This window comes from Vulpes lagopus, chromosome X (assembly GCF_018345385.1).
Source record: "Vulpes lagopus strain Blue_001 chromosome X, ASM1834538v1, whole genome shotgun sequence".
NCBI lineage: Eukaryota > Metazoa > Chordata > Mammalia > Carnivora > Canidae > Vulpes > Vulpes lagopus.
The window spans coordinates 27,587,981-27,608,851 of record NC_054848.1 but is presented as its reverse complement, the minus strand read 5'-3'; the positions used below and the strand labels follow the sequence as shown (position 1 = coordinate 27,608,851).

The 20,871-nt window shown below is 34.9% G+C and overlaps 1 protein-coding gene across 8 annotated transcripts in view; it reads left to right on the top strand.

Moving 5' to 3' along the window:
- DMD (dystrophin) overlaps window positions 1-20,871 on the top strand; it is a 2,057,113-nt gene that overhangs the window by 806,579 nt on the left and 1,229,663 nt on the right. For all 8 annotated transcript variants that reach the window (XM_041741334.1, XM_041741335.1, XM_041741332.1 and 5 more), the window contains 4 exons: window positions 5,326-5,436; window positions 5,826-5,999; window positions 9,269-9,424; window positions 15,047-15,217. In XM_041741334.1, coding sequence (XP_041597268.1) covers window positions 5,326-5,436; window positions 5,826-5,999; window positions 9,269-9,424; window positions 15,047-15,217 — 612 coding nt within the window. The remainder of the gene's footprint in view (window positions 1-5,325; window positions 5,437-5,825; window positions 6,000-9,268; window positions 9,425-15,046; window positions 15,218-20,871) is intronic.

Genomic DNA, 20,871 nt, shown 5'->3' with positions numbered 1-20,871 from the left:
TTTATCAGTCATGACAACAGGGTGGCTTATTTGAGAAATTGTGGAATTTAGTGTCAGAAGACCCATGTTTCGGTGATCACTTAAGTTCTCTTGCCTTTGTTTTGGAATGCCAGGCTACGGGAGGCAGGTTTGAGGGAGGCATTCTTTAAGATAAGGAGAAATAGTTATACCAATTAGAAATACAAAATTAAATGCTGAGTTACAGAAGAGTCTTTTGTAAGGGCTCAATAGCTTCATACCAATTCCTCCTCTCCAAAGTAATTCTTACTCTACCCACACCTAGTTTTTCCTTCTCTGAGGCACTCTGCATGTGCCAGACCCAATCCCTGGTAGCATGGCTCTCACAGCCTGGAATACAATCTCATTTTCTTATTTTCTACCCCTCCCAAGCCCCCTTCTCCCAAATGCAATTTAAATTATGTCAATTTCTTAAAATTTTACCTTCTATAGTAGAAATGAGTACATCCCTTCTTTTTTTATCACATAGCATGTTTTTTAAATTGTATTACATATATTTCTGCTTTTTAAAAAGATTTTACTTATTCATGAGAGAGAGAGAGAGAGAGAGAGGCAGAGAGGCAGTGAGACAGAGACACAGGCAGAGGGAGAAGCAGGCTCCATGCAGGAAGCCCAATGTGGGACTCGATCATCACGCACTGGGCCAAAGGCAGGCGCTAAACTACTGAGCCACCTAGGGGTCCCCTATATTTCTGCTTTTTAACTTTAATTTATACCTCTATGTTCTATCTTTCTAGAACAAAGGATCCTTAAGAATAGGGACAGTATGGGGTAATTGGGTAATGGGCATTAAAGAGGACACGGAATGGGATGAACAGTGGGTGTTATACACAACTGATAAATTATTGAACACTATATCTGAAACTAATGATGTACTAGATGTTGGCTAATCAAATTTAAATTTAAAAAAAGAATAGGGGCAGTAGTTTGTGCTCACTATATGGAATTGGGTAGTAGATGCAGAACTTGTTTCTTGAATTGGATTCATAAACTAAATACTATTAATGCACAATGGGATGAACTCTCGTCTGACAAATTTCCATATGGAGGATACATTTATTTTGGAATCATAATTTAAGAGGAAGTATAGTTGTTGAGAGGACATTGAGTTTGCTACTTCCTAAGTATGTTACCTTGGACAAGTCAACATTCCTACTCTCATTTGTGAATGAGGATGATAAACACTTACATCTTAGTTTGATTAGGTGATTAAATCATTATATGTGAATTGTTGGTATATAAGCTGACATGGATGTCTGCTTTGGTGGTGATGATGATGACGAATTCCTTTCAGTGCTCTTTTCTTGCCATTCTAATATAAAAGGCTAAAGAAATATGTGTATAATTCAGTTTTCCCTCTACTATATGTACCTTGAGTGCTAGACAAATGAAAGTCTTTAAAAACATGTAAATAGATCCTGTTGCAGATGCATAATTTGGTCCCTCTGCTCTGAGTATCTTTTCAAATTTTTTTTCTCATCAATTTCCATCCCCAGTTTCCACAGTGACTATGCAATTTCTATCACTTATCTTTAGACTCCTCCTCCACCCTCTTCTCTCTCTTCCTCACTGGATACCAAAAGAATTTCTTCCTTATAAATAAATACTACATAATGACACAGTTTGCAACTAAATATTTGTGCAAACTTGAACAAGTATTTTTACATACACCATAACATCTGATCTTTTTACCAAGACCAGTGTAGTTGTCTACTGCAAACATGAGAATTTTCCCAGGACTACTGACAATGCTTCATTATTGGCTCATTGTCATCATCCTTAGTGTAGAAATGAGAAAATTGAGCTTCAGAAAGTTTTGGTGCTCAGGTGGTAAATACGAGCCCTGAAATTTAAAGATAGATAGATTGATTTGAGAGAGAAGAGAGAGAGCACAAACACATGTGCATGAGCAAGGGGAGAGTCAAAGGGAGAGAGAGAGAGAGAGGGAAAGAATCTAAAGCAGACTCCCCGCTAAACGAGGAGCTGGAGGCTGAGCTCAGCAGGACTCAATCTCATGAGCCTAAGAACATGACCTGAGCCAGAATCAAGAGTTGGACGCTTAACTAAGCCCACCCAGATGCCTCCAGAGTCCTGAAATTTAAATTTAGATTTCTCTTAATGCTCTTCTGTTCTGATTTACAGAAAGCATCAAGTAAGAAACCCTTTCTGTCTTTCTATATCAAAAATGAACTTTGTATCTTGCCTTTGGCTTCTGAAAGAGTAGCAGCTGTCTTTCTGTCAGAATTTTTCACTGATTATTGATATTTTTCTCTTCATTCTGTCGGGCTTCCCACAGGGTTTTTAAAATCAATTATATTCTCAGTTTTTAAAAAATCTTTCTCATCCCTTGGCTCCTTTTACATAGCGTTAATACGTGTTTGAGTCTCATTGACCATGTTACATTATGTGGAGAGACAAAATTCTTCAGAAATAACTTAAACTACTTATAGATGAGGGTTTCCTGATCTTTAATCAGGTTTCAGCCTTGGAAAACCTAATTCTGCTCTTACCACTGACTCTGTTCTAGCTACAATGCTCATTGACCAGCTAGTATACACTTGTTAGAACTTACCTCATTTGACATGTCTCAAACTTGATTTTGTTGACTTCTCCCTCATTTTTAAGACTCTTATATCACTTGGTTGAAGTGATACCCTTTCTGTTACCTGGATGTTTTCTTTCTCTAGGATTCTTCCTCTTCTTTCTTTGATGCTTTCCTTCTTTTCTATATCTTTTAAATTCCTGTTTTCCATGGTTCTTTCCTCATCCTCATTAGGGCCCTCTAACATTTGAGTACACTTAAATAAATACTAATTTTACAGGTGCACACTGCTTTTTTGGCCACTTGCACCAGCTATTTATCATTATCTCTTGGGATCTCTCATGTGATTGTAGGCAGTTGTTGGGCAGCACTGCAGTGATATGTAAGCTCAGCTGGACTAGACATCCAAGATGGCCCAGTCATATCTAGCAGTTGATGTTTGTTGCAAGCTTAAAGCTCACTTGGGATCTTTGACTGAAACACTTACCCACCACTTCTTTACATGGCTTAGGCTTCTCAAAGCATGCCAGATATGTTCCAAGAGGGAATGTCTTAAGAGTGAATGTTCCAAAAAGGTAGAAGTTGAAGCTACTAGTCCTCTTAGGGACTTCTCCCATAACTAACAAAGCACTACTTTTGCCCTCTTCTTTTGGTCAAGGCAGGCAAAGGGACAACCTAGATTTAAAGAGGTAAAGAAACTCTACCTCTTAATGGGGGAGTGGTAAGAAGAGCATGTAGTATGGAACTGCTGTTACAGCCATCTTTGGAAAGTGCCGTTTACTTCAGCCTGTGATTGAAAGCAATCAGTATTTTTGTCTCTACCTCTCTTTCTTTTTGCATCTACTTCTATCTTCTCTTTCTAGTCATCAATCTTTACTATTCCTCACTTGACACTGTAAACTGGGAATTTCATAAGCACAGTCTCCTGACATATGTGACAATTCTCAGCACCCATAGAACTTGGTCAGACTTTGTCCCATCACTTCTGAGAGACAATTTGATGGACCTAACTGGGCACAAGCATTGCCCATCTTTTAATAATCTATGACTTGGGAATGGGTAGGTTTATATGGCAGGGACACAGTTGCTATTGGCCTACTTTTATGAGGGGATGAGCATTTTCCAATTAAATTGTCATGATCATACCCCCCACTCCCCACAAAGCTTCTGCTACTGCCAGGAATGCCTACTAATTATTCAGAGTTCTGTTTAACATCACCTCTTTTATGACATCTGTTAACTTCCTTGTTATGTATTTCTCTATCCTGCACACTCCCATTAATTTTGTAGGTACTTTAGTGTTTATAACTTGGTGAATAATGTTATTATGCACGTACATGGATCCCTAACCCCAAACTATGGTTTCTGGAGAATAGCATATACCACTTTTTCTTATATAAGGGAGTAATTCAATCAATGAAAAAAATATATATACACACACACACACACACACATATATATATACACACACATACATATATATACTAAAAATAAAAATAGTATGTATTTGCATTAGTCTTTGCTCTTAATTATTTTTTGCCAGAATTATAATTACTTAAGTAATTTATCGTTAGTCTTTATAATTGTAAGGGTCAGTATGTTAAAGAATAATATGAAGGCATATCTCTACATTTATAACCTTGTATACTAAGTAACTCCTTCACCATTTGACCCATTTTCTTAGGATAATTCACACTACTCATTGCAGGATTGTAGTTCTCTGTGGTAACTACTGCTAATCAAACAGATGTTATTTTCTAGTAATATATACTGGAATTGACTTTAGTTGGTATAAATTAGGTTATACTAAAATTCATTATATAAATTGTTTTGAATGGAAATTTTATGGGCACTCTGGTCTAGGTTAATCAGTTTCTTTCCTAACTTAGTTGTGATAATCTGACAGCAACCAAAATTTAAATTAGAATAAATTGACACCTTGCTGATTTTTCCTGGATCTGGAAGATGGAAGAAAGAAATACATGAATTTATTCTTTTGTTCTCTGCACACTGCATGGCTTAACCAACTCCTGAAGCAGGCTCAGAAGTGTACAAGTCAAATAGAGACATACTTTTGAATAGAACTCCATCAAAAATGGTCTCCTCAGTGTAGAAAATACAGGAATTTTTCTATTTATTTAAATTTCAAAAATCAGTCTCTTTAAGAAGCTCTTAAGTACCTAACATACAAAAAACCAAGGCCAATTAAAGGATTTAACTTCATTTTTGTAAATCCATAATTACCCTGAAATTTAACTGAAATATAATACAGAATGACTGAGTAAAGATCACTATTTATGAATATTGTCCATATGCAACTTTCTCATATCTTATCCTTGTTACAATTAGCTATGAGATGGATAGATAGATAGATAGATAGATAGATATACAGACAGATAGATACCTTGTTACCTTGTTTTTGGTCAGATTTGAGTGTAAATTCAAAGATATGGGAGTATCTGTCTTTCATATTAGATATAAACAGGTATTTCCTTCTGAAAATATCTGAAATACCTATGCATTATCCCTGCCTTGAAAGGATAATTTATTTTTCATAATAACCCAAATAGGAGAGAAATAAGCCATTTCATTTTTGATAACTTTGGGTAAGTAAAAAAAGAAACCCAAAACTATTGTCATTTTAAAGGAGGCTATATTGTAATAATGCTTTAAGAGAGTTCCTGAATTCCATCTTCTTGGAAAGTGACTTATTCTTTGCAATATCCTGCAGAACATGCTGACTAATAATGCTGTCCTCCCAACAGAAAATCCAATCGGATTTGACAAGTCATGAGATCAGTTTAGAAGAAATGAAGAAACATAACCAGGGAAAGGAGACTGCCCAAAGGGTACTATCCCAAATTGATGTGGCACAGGTACATGTTCTTGCATAAACTAAGGAACTTGTTTTAATTGGGTATTAAAATATAGTTTGTATTAGACAATTTGATTATTAGAAAAATTGGGATCAAGGGCATTATTTAAAAACTACAACATGATACATAAATAATACAGATTTTGGGGGGTTATACATTTTAAGGATAAAATAGGTTAATAAATTACCTTTTATTTAGTATCACATTAAGAACAACTACCGAATTCTCCCAAATGTATGTATCCTTTGTTCTAGACAAGTAGAAAAAAATTGCTTTCCTTTTTTTAAATCTTGTATATCTTCAGGAATAAAGAAAAATCTATTAACAAAAATATGACTGCTTATTGTTTGTAATGTAAAATTATATGGGTGCTTATATTGTCTTTACAGAAAAAATTGCAGGATGTTTCCATGAAGTTTCGATTATTCCAGAAGCCAGCCAATTTTGAGCAGCGCCTACAAGAAAGTAAAATGATTTTAGATGAAGTGAAGATGCATTTGCCTGCGTTGGAAACAAAGAGTGTGGAACAGGAAGTAGTACAGTCACAGTTAAATCATTGTGTGGTATGTATTTCTGGAAGCAAATACACAGCTACTCCTTGACTTTCCTTATTAAACAGTATGTAGGAAAAAATAAGGAGGTATGTGATTATCCTCCTTTCTAATAGAAGATCCTTTTCACATAACTCTAATCATTATACTATGTAATTTTAAGATTAAGATCAAAAGTTAGCACAGTTGTATTGAGAGACAAGGACTTATTGAAATAGTGGCTTTTGAATACATCCTCTATATGTGTCTTTTAGAATCTGTAATTCTCTAAGGACAATAGAAAATATAAGAGGGAATCCCTTTATTTAATTTTCATCATACTTTGAATATATATTTTAAATGGGAATTTTAAAAAGCAATATATTGGTCTGGAAACAGCAGTAACAGCAACAGCTACAATAATACACACCATTACAGAAATGAAAACCAAGTAAGCTAAGTGATCTACACAAGTCACGTCTAATTCTCAAGGTTACAGACTAATTGAGACAATTTAAAGACAAAGCAGCTGGTGAAGGGCAAAAGCAAGATTCCAATCCAGGTGCTCTTTCTCCAAACCCTAGTATCTTTCCATTAGACACCAGTGCTGGATGTACACTGCAATGCCACCAGACCTCAAAGACAGAAGAAAAAGGCATGGAAGACATATGATTAGCCTGTAACATAAATCTCCAGAAGATTATGGGATTTTTGAGCTGTATCCTTTGTTGCAATTATTGGAAATTGGCCAAGTCACATGACTCCTCTGATAACATAAGGCTGAGTATGAGGGCATCTATTAGACTAATACAGGCATTATTATAACTCTATGTTTACTATGAGCTGAGTAGAAATTCACATAAAACAAAGGCACTGAATATTATTAAAGGTAAAAAAGGTTATCTAGTTAGTACTTTGTGTTTTAAGTATTGCTTATGCATTTAATCCATACATAAATTTAAAAGAAACTCTTTAGATGCATTTCAGTCATATTATTGTGAGTGGGAAAGTAACTTTTTAACAAAAACTTTATAGATACATATATTTCTTCATGAAAAGTTCTGAAATATTTTTATGCAATGACATTTCTTCATAATACAGGCTGCATTTTAGTGGTATCATTATATAAAAATTCCCACCCTGAAAAAGAAAATTTGAATATAATAATGTCTGATTATTGGCCGATATTAGATGAGCAACATTAGGGATTTGTAAGAAGATATCTCCTCTTAAATTTTGCTAAAAGAATTGAAAGCAAATGACTCAAGTATACTATCATCATGATTAAACATATTACCAAAGGGAGAGCTGTTCCCTTCCATGATCAAGTCTCTAATGGTACATGAGAAAACTTGTCATACCTATTAGTAGGTATGAGGTGAAAACCACCCTTCCTTAACCAACTGTGACTGTGCCCTGACTCATCACAGGAAAACATTTTCCAAATACTTTCCTAGTTTGTTTCTGGTTCTGGTTTAAATGTCAGGAGTAATTCAGTAGTCTTTCCATAAGGATATCTTTTCTTTACAACTTTTATATTTTTTCAATTACTTAAGATGCCCTATTGCATGCACTGTAGTCATTGCCTTTGCCTTCAAGAAATTTTTGTTTACTTAAAAAAAGTTTTCTCAACATGAATGCAAATAAATACAAAGGATATTTCCCTCCCTCAGTGATGAGCATTTTTTCTACATACTGAATGATATGGTATTAATGGCTAACTGTACTACGCACTTTCGACATAAGAGTAAATCTCTGACTTTTTTTTTAATGTTTAAAGAGTATATCATTTGGAAATACCTCTGATTCCAAAATTCATAGAGTTGATTCCCTCTGTACAGTTACTTATTTAGTATTTCTACATACTGATTTATATATATATATATATATATATATATATATATATATATATATAATTTCTAAGTAGTAAAATGAAGTAAAAAAAATCATCTGGAAAGCTAAGACAGGAACCCAAAATTATTAGTAAAGGAAGATTAACACAAAACAACCACCAAAGAAGGGATTAAGATGGAAATAGATTATGTATGCAGCTTTAACAAGTAGGATATTTGGTAAGCCTTTACAAAAAAATGTGTTGTTTTAGGAATAGATTTTACTTATTTATTTTTAAAGATTTTATTTATTTATTCATGAGAGACACACAGAGAGGCAGGGACACAGGCAGAGAGAGAAGCAGGCTCCATGCAGGGAGCCTGACGTGGGACCCAACTCTGGGTCCCCAGGATCATGGCCGAAGGCGGTGCTAAACTGCTACCCAGGGTGCCTCTAGGCATAGATTTTAAACTGAAAAGAGAAAATAAACCCAAATTTTGTCCTAATTCCAAAGAAAAAGCAATTATCTACTAGTAACTTTATTGTGTAGTACAAGTAAAACATGTAGTTGTTAATGCTTACCACTGAACAGATTAAAGCAACAATGTATAGTGTAAACTATTATATATGCCTGTATACATATATACACATAAGCACATGTGTGTGCATGCATGCATTTATACATACACATATCTTTCCAGAAAAGTCCTTTGTGTGATGACACATTTCATTAGGCTTTGTTAAAGCAGTGTACTTTTGTGAAATAATGTATGTGTTCTTTAGGGTTGAGGTAGACATGAGTTTTTAAATAATATTTGTGTGTCTACTATATTTAATTGATCAACCCCATTAAGAAAATACATTTGTATGATGCAATTAACATATTTAAAATTACCTTCCTTCCTTCTATATGATTTAATTAATATATGTTGAATTTATGATCTGGAAATTTAGATGTTTTATGCCCACAAAAATGTGTGAGAACAGCAGTGAATGTGTCTGTCTTGGCCACCACTGATTCTCTAGTGAATCCAATACTATCTGCTGTACTAGACTCTCAATACCTGATGAAAAAGTCAATGAATTTTTCCAAATTCACAGTAGTATTATATAACATTTAAAACAGTAATACTGTAACTTTTAGGAATAATCTTTATCAACTTGAATTGTAAAACTAAATATACTCATGATTTATATACTTACTTACTTTAGTGAGAATAATTACCAACTCTGCATGTCTATATCTGTGTATGTAATCACACATAAAAACATTACATCAATAGAAAGTGCAAAAGCTAGATATTGGTTACAGCAGCAAAATGCTACTGCATTAAAACTGTAAACATAAAAAAAAAACTGTAAACATAGAATGGCAGTTAAGGTAATCTCTACCTCTGTTTCTTTTTATTAATTATTATAGTGTAAATTGGATACTGTTGCTTATTATTATGTTTTATGTTTTAACTTAGAACTTGTATAAAAGTCTGAGTGAAGTGAAGTCTGAAGTGGAAATGGTAATAAAAACTGGACGTCAGATTGTACAGAAGAAGCAGACGGAAAACCCGAAAGAGCTTGATGAAAGAGTTACGGCTTTGAAATTGCATTATAATGAGCTGGGAGCAAAGGTGCGTGTGCCCTGGGACCACAGACATAGGCTACTTACCACTTTCCTCTGAAATGGCAAAGCAAGAGGCAGTGATGATGCACAATTAATGTCTTGGAAAGTCTAATCATTTTGTCTCAATACATAGATTAGTATATACATTTATGCATAGTCAGAGAGAGAGGTGGATTCCCATGTACGGTTCTTATTTAGAAACAGCAATTACACAATAAGGATCTTATTTCCAGCCTACATTAAAAAGTGTATACAGCTCAGGAAGATTTTTATTGGCACACTGGATAGTTCTAAAAGGGTTTCTTTGTTCTAAACTTGCCTTCTTTTCATTGTATAAATTTACTGTGATGACTTAAAGGCTGGAGCCTCTTATAATCTAATGCCCTTACTTATATTTAGATACAATGAAGTTGACACTTTCCACATAGACCACATTAGGTATAATAGAGTTGTCACATTCCATAGAAGTTATTTCCCTGTGTGGTAAGTCTTGCATAATCCACCACATTTGGCTAATAAGGTAGAATGGATTGCCAGTTAAGTCCTATTGGTCTATGATTTTTTTTTTGTATTTTTGTCCTGATAGAGTCCAATGATTAATTCCATGTCACTGTTATTTTTTTTTTTTTTTAGAATTTTATTTATTGAGAGAGAGAGAGAGAGCAAGAACAGAGGGAAAGGGAGAAGCAGATACCTGCTGAGCAGAGAGCCCGATGCAGGGCTGGATCTCAGAACCCTGGAATCATGACCTGAGCCAAAGGCAGATGCTTAACCAACTGAGGCGCCCCCCACCCATTTCACTGTTAATTAAAGATGTTTACATCTCTCCCCTTTCCCAAACTCTGGATTAACTAGGATAGTTATCTCACTTCCCTTAAATCAAATATTCTCTGTATATTTTCTATAGATTTAGAACTTTGATGGTTCAAAATAATGATAGTAATTCTAAAAAGTAGTCATAAAGGCATGAATTGTCAGGACGCCTGGGTGGCTCAGTGGTTGCCTGTCTGTCTTTGGCTCAGGGCGTGATCCCAGGTCCGGAATCGAGTCCCACATTGGGCTCCCTGTTAGGAGCCTGCTTCTCCCTCTGTCTATGTCTCTGCCTCTCTCTCTGTGTCTCTCATGAATAAATAAATAAAATCCTAAAAAAAAAGGCACGAGTTGTTAATGTCGAGGGCTGACCTGGCCTTTTCTATGCTATTATTTTATATTACTCTGAACCCTTAAACTATTTTTGGTGCTCAGCTAAAGTTTAAAGTATTAACATAGTAATAAAATACTAATTTATGTCTTTAAAAATGATGATAGCTTAAAATATTATCTGATATTTGAGGGAATAAATGTATTTTATTAATAAATTTCATGCTTATTTCCTTAAACTTATGCAAATAAGTTATCTATTATTGGCATTTATGGCCATCTATGAATAAATAAGAGTTTAAGTACTTTAAGCAAGTACCTTTAAGTGAGGGGTTCTTTAACTTTCCTAGTGCTTAGTGGGGAAAGACAAAATAAAGGCCAAAGCAGAAAAAAATAAAAATTTGTACATTTTAATTTCATTCTGACTGAAAGAGCTTTAGTGGGATCAGTGAGGAGAACAGAGTATATTTTAATGGCTCAGGTTCTCAACTTCATTAAACATAACAACATCAGTGAGAAAATTGTCACTTTACCACAGACACAAATATAAATTTGTGCCCTTATTTGTGAAGTAGCCATGCAGAAACAATTTTTAACATTTCGCCCTAGAAGTAGATGGAGGGTTGTGTCTTAAAGCTACTAATTGCAACTTACACTTCACTGAGAGAAAGTGAATTTTATATTAAAATGGAAATCTGGAAATAACTATTCATATTAGCTGATAGTCTTTAATTTTAAAAACCTTCTCATTTATATTTCATATGTTTTGAATGACAGCTTACTGTCCTGTTATGGCAAAATATTTTCCTTCTTATTTGATTAAAAAGTAGGGATCACTGATACACAGTAAATAGTAAAACATGAGGATACTCTTGAAATAAAATACATTTCACCTGCTTGTATAGCCCATCAAGCTACCTCTGGAATAAAATACCCTTAAATCCTTCTGGAGAAGTTTATCACTATGTTAAAGATAACCACAGAGGGGAAAGTTGAATCTGCATTTGGTTTCTCATCTAGTATTTATAGACTTTGACAGGTGCCATTTATTCTATATTTAACATCAATTGAATAATCTCTAATATTACTCCTAATGCTATAGTTTGTTAATTTTTAGAAAGCTGTTCTCTGTATTCAAAAATTTATGATTTGATCTCCGTGACTTTAAAGTATTGATAGATAGTTTTTTATTAATAAAAAGTGTATTTGGGGAAAAGGTGGTTTCTTTGTTATTTCAAGTATAAAATGTTGTCTGGGCCTTTTTCTTTTCTTTTGCCTTGAAGAATTTGCGCAAAATCTTTGCCTTTGCAAGAGTAGATTTTACATAAAGTAGTCACTGAATTTAAAGCAATAAAAAATGATGTCAGAAGACTACTAGTGCCCCAAATTAACTATTATGCAAAGCCCTATTTAACCCTGAAAATGCATATTTGAAAGTTGATGTTTCCTTAGCCATTTGGCATTTAATAATAACATTAAAGCAAAGTGAAAGATGACTAAGAAATCATACTTAGTTTTAATAGCCTGAGAGAATATAGCATAAATGTAGGGCAAGAATTTATTTTTGAAATAAAGATTTAGAACCATTAGTAATAAAAGGAATATATAAATATCCTCTTATAAAAATGCTGTGAGTCAAGTATTCCTTCTCTAAGAAAAAGCTGTATACACTTAAATCTTTGGAGCACCTTGAACAACAGTGGTTCTATTTGACAAAACCAAACAAAACAAAGGCCATCTTAATATATTATTATTTTTCTGTAAAAAAAGACAAAAACACTTCTAGTTTAATCATCTTCAGAATTTATATGGTTGCACTTGCCTCTCTGTTCAACGTATGTTACTTTTCTCTGAGTCAGCTCAGGCCGCCATAACAAAACACCACAGACTGGGTGGCTTAAACAACACACGTTTATTTCTCACAGTCTGGAGGCTGGAAAGTTCATCATCCAGGTGTCAGCCTAGTGAGGCTTCTTTTCCTGGCTTACAGAAGCCACATCTTCTTTGTGATCTTTCCTGGTGGACCGGGAGGGTGAGAGAAGAAGAAGGAGGGAGGAAGTGGGGTGTGAGGTGATAGAGAGAGGGAGAGGGAGGGAGATCTTTCTTCCTCTTCTAATAAGGCCACAATCCTGTCAGATTGGGGTTTTACCTTTATGATACCATTTAACCTTAATTACTTCCTAAAGATCCTATATCCAGGTGCAGTCACATTGATTTTTGGGCTTCAGTGTATTAATTTTGGGGGGATGTAGTTCAGTCCATAGCACTTTTCTTACAGGACATATTTTTATTTGTTTATTATAATCAACTTAGCTTAATGGTTCAATGAATAAAACTTGAAGCGTTTCTTCTATGGCTTCTTTGTGCTTTGATTTTTAGGGAAATATCCATAAATAGCAGTAGTTCTGTCAACCACACATGCATTTACCCATGAACCAGGGACTGCTGAGGCATTGTACTGCAGGTGGCACTCTTTGAAATGTGTCCCTTTTCCAAACACACACACACAAGTGTAAAACTCAATTTTCCTTAAGGTGGCAGTGTCTCCTGTTTTATTAAAACCTATATAAACTGGATATAAACAAAATAGAATAAATAAAAATCAATAATGCATTAGCTCTGGGAAGATAGGATTTCTTTAAAATATTGAATCTGTATTTCTTTTGCTACCAATAGTGCGTAGAAAAAAATAACCATGCATAGAAACACACTGTAAGGTCTGTTTTTTTTCTCCCATACACAAATCAAATCCTTGCAGGTGAAAGGGCAGATACTTTTACTTCCCTGAAGAGGCAAATGTGTAAAAAGGAAAAAAAATTGAATTTGCAGCCTCAGCAACTAAACATTTTTTAAAAAATATACAGATACCCTGTTAAAGAAACTAATACATTTTGTGGAGTACTTGGAATTTGTGTCAAAGTTCCAGTATGTTTATTTTGATTGTAGCATTTTAAATTTTTTGGAGACATGCTTACTTTGGCATTTTTCATTCTTATGGCTGGATTCTTATACATTCATATATATTCATCTGTGTGTCTATGTGTGATTGTGTGTGTATAGACAGATCGATCAGAAGAGTTTCTGGGCTTTTTATTAAACCAGCCAGCCTAGACCCTAAACACAATGTTTGTGGAGAAGTACAAGTTTGTTAATTCTCCCTGTGAGAATGTGTAAGAATTTAATTTTGAGGGTTTTAGTTCTAAACACTGAGAGCTGGAATACAAAATCAGGTCATGATTTTCTCTATTAATAAGGGTGAAACTTGTATTTTGGAATTTGTTTTTTTTTCCCCTCATTGGATGGCAAAATATGTTTAAAGGGGAAGTGACTTACTATTTTTGTTGTTTTTCTGCAGAAGTAAGACACTTTACAGATGCAATGACAGTAAAATTGACTATTTTAAGTATTACAGAAATAATTTTGCCACTTGAGAGAAACTATATTCTTTCTGCATTTTTATTCCTTACAAGCAAGAGCAATCCTCATTTGTCTATAGAGGATTATAAACTTTGTCCATCCATGTGACAGATGACTGAAGCTTTTCTAAAAGAAACGTGTTATAATGGGATGCCTGGTGGCTCAGTAGTTGAGAGTCTGCCTTTGGCTCAGGGCGTGATCCAGGGTCCTGGGATCCAGTCCCACATTGGGCTCCCAGCGGGGAACTGGCTTCTCCCTCTGCCTATGTCTCTGTGTCTCTTATGAATAAACAAATAAAATCTAAAATAAAAAGAGAAATGTGTAATTTATTTGGTTTGACTTACATCAATCAGTATATTTTAAAATTTTGAACATAGGGGCACCTGGATGGCTCAGTGATTGAGCATCTGCCTTTGGCTTAGGTGTTGATCCTGGGGTCCTGGGATCGAGTCCTGCATCAGGCTCCCTATAGGGAGCCCGTTTATCCCTCTACCTATATCTCTGCCTCTCCCTCTCTGTCTTTCATGAATAAATAAATAAAATCTTAAAAAAATGAAAATAAATAAAATTTTGACCATTAATTATTTTTATTTGTATTGAAGAAAATAATTACAGTTTTTTTTTTCCTACTTGACATAACACAGTCTTTTGGAGAAAGGATCTCATCTTCCCTAGACTGTTTATTCACCAATAATAGACTATATGGTTTTTCTAAAATACTATTTTTAAAAAATAAGAACAAAGTTGTTTTAAAGATTTTTTTTAATTTGTGAGAGAGAGCAAGCATGAGAGAAAGAGAACATGAGCAGAATGAAGAGGTAGAGGGGGGAATAGACTCCCTGATAAGCAGGGAGCCAGATGCTGGGCTCAATCCCACGTCCCTCAATCTGAGGAACCTGGCCTGGGCTCATGACCTGAGTCAAAAGCAGACACTTAACTGACTGAGCCACCCAAGTGCCCAGAAAAAGGTTGTTGTGAAATGACAGAAATATTAAAGTTCCTATTAAGTGGCTGTAACTAAACCTGAATTGAAAGAGTAAACTAAATTGCATTTTATCATCATTCTTTTCAGGTGACAGAAAGAAAGCAACAGTTGGAAAAATGCTTGAAATTGTCCCGTAAGATGCGAAAGGAAATGAATGCCCTGACAGAATGGCTGGCAGCTACAGATATGGAACTGACGAAGAGATCGGCAGTCGAAGGAATGCCTAGTAATTTGGATTCTGAAGTTGCCTGGGGAAAGGTAAAACCTTTATCACTGAAGGTTATTTTTAACACACAAAGAAACACACAGTAATGTGAAAGTATAAGGGCCTCTTAATGTGCAACAGTGGTAGAAATATAAGTATTATCTTCACATTCTCTTTCCTCAAAAATTCATCAGGATTTTAACTCTGTGTATTTCTGAGTCATGGTAAAGCTGGTGGACAGCTTTAACAAGAATCTCCCCAAAGCTTGCTTAGAATTAGGTAGGTTATGAGTAAGTCCTTAGAAGTACCTTCATCATTAGTCAGAAAGTGAATTCCAAAGATGAGATTCAGCATTCCCTAAATTGCCTCAGACAGACTGCTTAGAAGGACCCCACCACCATGACCAGAGCAGGGATGTAGAGACTGCAGACAGTTGGGCTGGAGAGGACTCGCAAGATCAACAGATTACTGATGTCACAATTGAAAAAAAAAAATCTCAAGGGGTCTATGTGGCTGCTATCATTTCCACCACCAAAAGGCACAGGGTTTCCTTTAATCCTAGCTGGTAAATTCTTACTCGATCTCTTGACAGCCAGTCAGATATTATTGCTCCCCTAAAAATGTAAGGTCAGGGTACTCATAACTTATTTTTTTCAGTTGATTCATTACTAGACTACTTGAAAGTCTGTTGATATAAAGGGAACTGCCAATATTAATACTGTGTTTTCACCTTAAACTTTGCCTGAACCATTAGGCATTTTTAAAAAATATCATAACCATACTCTATCCCCTTGGGTTTTTTTTTAATTGGCTAACACTTGCCTGTATTAGTGAGATGTTAAAGAGATCTGTGTTTTACTTTTAATTCAACAAGGCTGTTTAGATTATCGAAAGGTGGGAAATTTTAATTGCATTATGTAAAAACTTATAATCATACAATTCCACCAAAACTGAAAACTGATTTCCTCTATATAAATTCAGGGAACAGGTAGATGTAAAATGTTGTTACATAAGTATTTTTCAAGTAAGTAGTAGTGAATGATTTCTTCTTCTTCCCACTCAGAATAGATCGGTGGTAGAGATAAGATATTGAATTGCATTTATTAGCTCAGAATCATATATATTGTGGCATTATATGAGCAAATACAGAGGGTATAGGCTAAAAATTACAATGGCCTTTTTTTCATTATTACCCAAACAATTATTTTATTTTTTGTGTGTGATAATTTAGTTTGAACCAGTGGAAATCATATACTTAGATGCAGGGTAGCTACTGTAAGAAATAAGCAAAAAAATACCATGGCTCCAAGAAGTTAGAGGTTTATTTCTATCTCATGTAAGGCAGATGGTTTTGGATAGGGGAAGGTGTTTTGCTCCATGAAATTCTCACAAGAGGGAGGTCCTTTTCATTTCACTGCTCTGCAGTCCTCGGGGTATTTGTATTTATGCATAGAGTAGAACTTGCTCACTGCCATACCTCCCTCCCAGCCCACAACAGGAAGGGAAAACCAGAAGTGGAGGGAGGACACCAGCGCTCTCTTAAAGATGTGTTATAAAAGCTCCATGCAAAAAAAAAATAAAAATAAAAAATAAAAAAATAAAATAAAATAAAATAAAAAAAAGCTCCATGCATTATTTTGCTCACTTTCTAGAAGTTAGTCACATGATCATATTTAGTTTCCAGAGAAGATGGTGAAAGATGGGTCCTAACTGACTGGACAGTGTGTCCTGCTAAAGTGATGAGTAGATTTTGTTTGAGAAAGAGGGAATGTATTCTGGGGGACACATAGCAGCTTTGGCCACATCAGTATCACCCCTATATTTTACATCATAAGATAAAGGTAGAAAATACTGGGGCACCTGGGTAGCTCTCTCAGTTGAGCCTCCAACTTTTGGTTTTGGCTCAAATCATCATCTCAGGGTGCTGGGATAGAGCCCCATGTGGTGCTCCACTCTGGGGGTGGAGCCTGCTTAATATTCTCTCTTCTCCTCTGCCCCTTCTCTTGCTTGTGCTGGCACTTTCTCTCCCTCTCTCTCTCTCAATCTATCAATCAAATCTTAAAAAAAAAATAAAGGTAGACAAAGATCTGCATCATCTGTTTCTCCTTATAAAAACCCGTGTCCTAATGATGGCAATTTCTACCATTAACTACTCTAAAACAAAAAGGCCCAGATAAGACTAATGATCTATTAGAGTATGAAATATAGTAAAACATGCAAGGAGTGCATGGAGAAGAGTCATGAAAAGTATCTAGGCTTTATTCTCAGTCGCCCTTCCCTTAAAACACCCTTCCCTTAAAAATATTTTTTATTGTTCATATCCAGTTTAATGGGTATACTAGTTTGCTAGGTTGGCTGTAACAAACTTTCACATATGGGTAGCTTAAACAGCAGAAATTTATTTTTCCACTGTTTTGGCATCTGTGAGTCTGATGTCAAAGTTTTGGCGGGGTTGGTTTGTTCTGAGAACTCTCTCCTTGGCTTGTAAATAGTGGTCTTCTTGTGTCTTGTATGATTGTCCCTTTGTACTGGCCTGTGTTTAAATTTCTCTTCTTATAAAGAAACCAGCCATATTGGATTAAGACCCACTATAATGACCTTATTTTACTTAATTGTCCCTTAAATTTCCTTTCTCCAAATTTGGTCACATTCTAAAGTCCTGGGGTTAGGACTTGATCACGTGAATGTTGAAGGGACTCATTTCAGCTCATAGCAATGGGATAGCTTTATAAATATAATTTAGAATGCTACCATAATGGTGCCCAAAGAATAGAGCTGAAAATGAAGGGGATTTTAAAAACTCTACATATAGATTACAATTGAATGTGGTGAAACTATGAAAGTATGCCACACAAGAACTCTGATTCCACAGTCCCCATAAGGTCATTGAGTAAGTCACCTAAGGAGATATATTTTGCACTAGCTTCACTATGAAATCATTAAAATATCATACTATCATTTAATTAACTTTTAAACATTTCTAGATTATCCTTATTATATTAGAAGTCTTGACTGACCTAAAGATATATCAGCTTCTTAGGTCCATCTGGAAAGTATTTTCCATAAAACCAAGGAGCAATACTAACTTGAGATCCAATAGGAAAAAAGTATGGAAAAGTAGCATTTCATATATATATATATATATATATATATATATATATATATATATATAATAATTTACCATCCCTTCCAGATCTTTTGAAACAGTAAGCTGCTAATGATATACTCTAGGACCCCTTAGTGGTCAAGTAAAAGTATACACATTTGCATCCAAATTGCATACTTTGTTCAAGAAATTCACTTGGAAGGCGCTGAAAGCTTTTTTAAAAATCACAATCACATAATAAAAACATGTGACCTACAGATCTAAAGTGGTCACACTTACGATAATTTTTTAAAATGAAAAAAATCAAACTCATAAATGAAACCCCATGATTCCTTAGTACTTTCTCATTTCACATGCTTTCTTGGTAGAGGGAGAACTTGACTCCCAACTGTTCAAGTCTTGTCTGCCATTTCAAAGGATAAATGTCAGATTGTTTTTTAAAAATAAATTAAGTATCCATTTAAATGCAATACATTGAATGTATTTGCCTATCATTCCAAATGTTTTTGACTTAGAGAAAATTTGAATATATAGTGCCAATTTATTTTTAAAGGGTTTCATTTATTTCTACTGAATTTCTTTCAATTCTGTTGATCTAAGAACATTATATTTATTTATACATAAAACATTTGAATGTCTAAAAAAATATTCTTATACATTAAATTTAGTTACTAATGAAGTATTCATTTGATCTTTAGTTTATTCAGAGTATACCTTCAAGTATATTGACTACAATTGAATCTTTTGAGCTTTACTTATACTCTATTTTAATTATACTTATTTATTATGTATCTAGTTCCAAATATTTATATAGTGGCTTAAAGAGGTGCATATGATTCATCTGATCAAACACAAATAGGGCAGCCCCGGTGGCCCAGCAGTTTAGCGCCGCCTTCGACCCAGGAGGTGTGATCCTGGAGACCCGGGATCAAGTCCCACATCGGGCTTCCTATATGGAGCCTGCTTCTCCCTCTGCCTCTGTCTCTGCCTCTGTGTGTGTGTGTGTCTGTCATGAATAAATAAATAAAATGTTAAAAAACACAAATAAATTAGAAAACTAGAGAAAGGGAAAATCATAGTAGGAAACCATGCACAGAAATATGCTTACAATATCCCATGGATAGTAGAATAGGCAGAGGAGAAAAAAAAGCCTTAAAATTTGACACCAAGCTTGGGTGCTTGGGTGGCTCAGTGGGCTAAGCATCTTAAGCATCTGACTCTTGATTTCAGCTCAGGTCATGATCTCAGGGTCATGATCTCAAGGTCCTGAAACCAAGCCCTGTGTTGGACTCCACGCTCAGCACAGTTTGCTTGAGATTCTTTACCTTTCCCTCTCCCTTCTCCTGTGCTCCTCCTGCAATGTGAGCTTTCTCTCCCTCCCTCTCTCTCTCTGTCTCTCTCTGTCAAGTAAGTGAACAAATAAAATCTTTAAAAAAATTTAGCACCAAGCTTCCTATTGGACAAACTAAAAAGTAGACATACTTTTTTTTTTTACTGTGCTAAAGAATAATTAACATGAGATCTACCCAGTTAACATTTTTAAAGTGTACAATATTGTATTGTTAGGTATAGGCAAAAATTGTACAACAGATCTATAAAGTTTATTTATTCATCTTGTATAACTGAAATGGAAGCCAACATTTCAGAGATTCAAAGTGTTAGAACTATTAAAAATTTAATGAAATAGTTTTAATGTACTAGTGATAACTTTTTTCTCAAATTAGATATAGAAGAAAAATTAGGGTCATAAATGAGATAGCACTTTTGTTAATATTCTTATAAGAGACGCCCGGGTGGCTCAGCGGTCAAGCATCTGCCTTCAGTCGGGGTATGGTCCTGCTTCTCCCCCTGCCTATATCTCTGCCTCTCTCTGTGTCTTTCATGTATAAAGAAATAAATTGAAAAATATTCTTATAATAGGCATAATGAAAAGGTTTATGTTGACATTTTTCTGTTAACATGCTTCCATGCAAAACTAATGCCATGAGCCTGACCCTAGATTTTCTGTGTCTTCTTAATGAATGAGTATCAGGAGTTTGTCACTGTCCTTTTGATAGGCCAACAATGTCATAGAAGTGAACTTTCCAAAACAGAATCTTTCATTTAGGTTTTACTCCTGCTCAAAATTCTATAGTCACATGTTCAAAACCATAGGTGTTAGAACACATAGCCTCCCAAAAGATACTGGGTGGTATAAGAAACATTTTGAAATGATTAAATGTTGCATGCATTTGGGGAAGACTATAAACCTGACAATCTCTTAGGTACCCCAGATCAGATTTTCATGGCATTAGGAAGAGAAAGAATGGGAGAACTTCCAGAAGTATCTAGGATGGCATCAATTCTGATTAGCTGCAAGCACAGCTGGAAGCAAGGAAAGCTGTCCTGTAGGTTCTCACCTTATGAGCATGCTTCTAGACTGCAGGTACAGCAGGAAAGAATGAATACAGTTAAAAAGTAGTCCAAAGTTTTAAAAGGTAAAAGAAAACATTTTAAATTCAAAGAACAGGAAGCAGACATTTTTAGAATAATGGCAGAAATGAGATAAAAGTTTAATAATAGGAATCAAAAAGTTAACTGTTAATGCTAATTTGAAATTCC